At 41.0% G+C, this 2550-nt stretch overlaps 1 protein-coding gene across 1 annotated transcript; it reads left to right on the top strand.

Annotated features, from left to right (window-relative positions):
* Positions 1–1505: 1505 nt before the first annotated feature.
* LOC110707482 lies at positions 1506–2034 on the top strand (the record flags this gene model as incomplete). Its single annotated transcript, XM_021885492.1, has 2 exons — positions 1506–1663; positions 1764–2034. Coding segments are annotated over 2 exons (321 nt in total), but the record flags the coding sequence as incomplete, so codon positions are not given.
* Positions 2035–2550: the final 516 nt, after the last annotated feature.

Here is a 2550-nt window from a genome sequence, read left to right as displayed (position 1 = left end):
AAAATAGGCCAAAAATTGGGCGGGTTTTTTAAAAAAAGGGAAAAGGCACCAGTTTGGCCTGAACTGGTGCCTAAAAGTAAAAAGGCACCGGTTTGAACCGGTGCCAATTGAACCGGACCCATTTAAAAAAAACGCAAACTACATACCTCTTCTCCTTCCTCTCTTTCTTTTTCTCTTTCATTCCTTCTTCAATCCTTACTGTTTCATTGGAGTTGGGTTTCGACCTTCAATCCTTCCTCTCTCTCCCTCCACCACAGCCGTCACCTTCACCGGCGGCCACCAGGGGTTTCGAATACCGGTTGCGCGCCTTCAATCCTTCCTCTCTCTGTTTTCCCTTTCTTTCTCTTTCGAAAATAAACCACCTATTCGAAAAATCCTTCCACTGCCCTGAGGTTGCTCCACCACCTAGCCAGGCCACCCCCCTGAGGCTCCTCCACCACCGAGCCGCGCCACCAGCCTGAGTGTCCTCCTCCATTTGACGTGAGTGCCAGCTAGCTGCTGCCCTAATTTTGTCCTCCACCACCGAGCTGCGCCACCTCCATGAGGCTCCTCCACCACCGAACCGCGCCACCGGCCTGAGGGTCACCACCGAGTCTCCTCCTTGCTACTGCCCTAATTGTCTCAAGGTTTATTTTTAATTTTATGTAATTTTAACTTCTCAGGTTTCATAAATCACTATATATGCCCTTTGATTTAGGTTTTAAATTAGGTTATTATGAAATTTAGGATTTCTAATTTTTGATGCAGTGGCTGTTTTGTGATGAGTGACTTAGTTTGCAACTTTAAATCTTCCCAATTATTGTGAAATTGAACCAATTTACTTGGTAATTGAGAAATGTTAAGTGTTAATGTTGTTGTTGCCTCTTATTATGGGTGTGTAATTGTTGGGTTTGTATTTAGTTTTAGTTTCTGATTCAAGTATTTGAGCTAGTAAGAATCTCTTATGCTGTGTCAATGGAAATATTGTTGACAACCCGATTTTATTGAACTCAGTCAAAAAGTTCAGGTATTGATCAATATTGTGTGTGTATATATATATGTCTTCATTTTCCTTTATTCTTGGAAGCAGGATTCCTTTCCAAGTCACTTATCAGAAAAAATATTCTTTTCGTTTGGGCAAATACTTGTATGAAGGCTATTTGAATATTTGATATACTCTGAATTACTCATTGTGTTTAGGCGATCTCACTTTTTCTGACTCTTATTCGTGGGTTGCTCTGTTTAGTGATCTGTGTAAGTTTCTACAAAATAGAGCTTGAGATTGTTTTATGAGAGTTTTTGAACTTGCTGTGCATCATGGGTACCTTGTCCGGAAGCCTTCAACGACCTCTATTCACAGCTGCTGCTGTTGCCGTGGCATTTGTTTCAACTGATCTTCCGAACAAGTTAACGGATACCAAACAATCTGATCCTTCTGTTGCCTCAGAAACATTGGCTTCATCATCAGATTCATCACCCCATGACTCAGCTCACAGTTTAGGATTGTCATGGGTGTCTAACATTTCACCTTCACTTTTCCAATGTCTGAGGTTCTCAGCTACCAGGTTGGTGGGAAAGCTAAGCAGGATGTTGAGTTGCTTGTAAACCATCTTACTGACTGGCTAGAAGAGGAGCATGGCAAGAACCTTGTTTTCCACACCTTCAGTAACACGGGTTGGTTAACGTAAGTCACCATCTCATTTTCTTGCTTACCTCGTTTATATTCTCAATTTGCTTGTTATTTTGCTAATTAGATGTTCTTATGTCACCTTAAATTGATACAGAGTTGCTCTGGAGAAGTTTCATAAGCAGTACCCTTCTTTAATAGGGAGAATTAAAGGTTGTATCGTGGATTCAGCTCCAGTTGCATCCCCAGATCCTCAGGTAATTATGCTGAAAATTTCTCTTTTTACATGTATGTATGGAAATCAAAATGTATATTTTTAGTTGCTTGGTGAGGGGAATTACTTATTTATATTCCACTTTGAATGTCAATGGAAATTTATCAGCCTTTAGAATTATCGTGAGCCATTTTGTCACTCTACTTGTATGAGGATGTTTCTTCATGCCTTGAGCTCTTGGTTATTGAGCTGATTTCTCACTAGGTGCATCAAGATGATGTAGTAGATGTTTGCACTTAGCTAGTGGAGGAGGTGGAGGAGGAGGTGGTGGTGGTCGAGGTGTTCGTGGAGTGGATTTTGGTTCGCCCAGCTATGACTGGTTTTGTTTCGAGTGGTACCATTGGTGGGGACACCAACAGACCTCAGGCAACCCCTACAACAAATTTCACGCCAGCATCAGGAGGCAGCATCGGTGAGATACTCTCTCCACTCCTATGTGCATTACTTTCATGGTATGTTATTTCACGCCTTAGACACTTAATATTACCCAACAATGGCATGTTATGAGAAACAAAAAAGCTATTTCACAAGAAAGGTAGAAAATGGGCTGAATAGAAGTCATATGGGCCATGTTAGGGCCATTTTGTGTTAATATGCTCTTTTGATGTGATTTCTTTCCTTATACACCTATAACTAGATAATATTGACATGTTATGAGACAAATAAAGTT

The sequence above is a fragment of the Chenopodium quinoa genome, unplaced genomic scaffold (genome assembly GCF_001683475.1).
Source record: "Chenopodium quinoa cultivar QQ74 unplaced genomic scaffold, ASM168347v1, whole genome shotgun sequence".
Taxonomy (NCBI): domain Eukaryota; kingdom Viridiplantae; phylum Streptophyta; class Magnoliopsida; order Caryophyllales; family Amaranthaceae; genus Chenopodium; species Chenopodium quinoa.
Note: the sequence above shows the minus strand (reverse complement) of the source record. Positions and strands in the feature narration are given on the sequence as shown.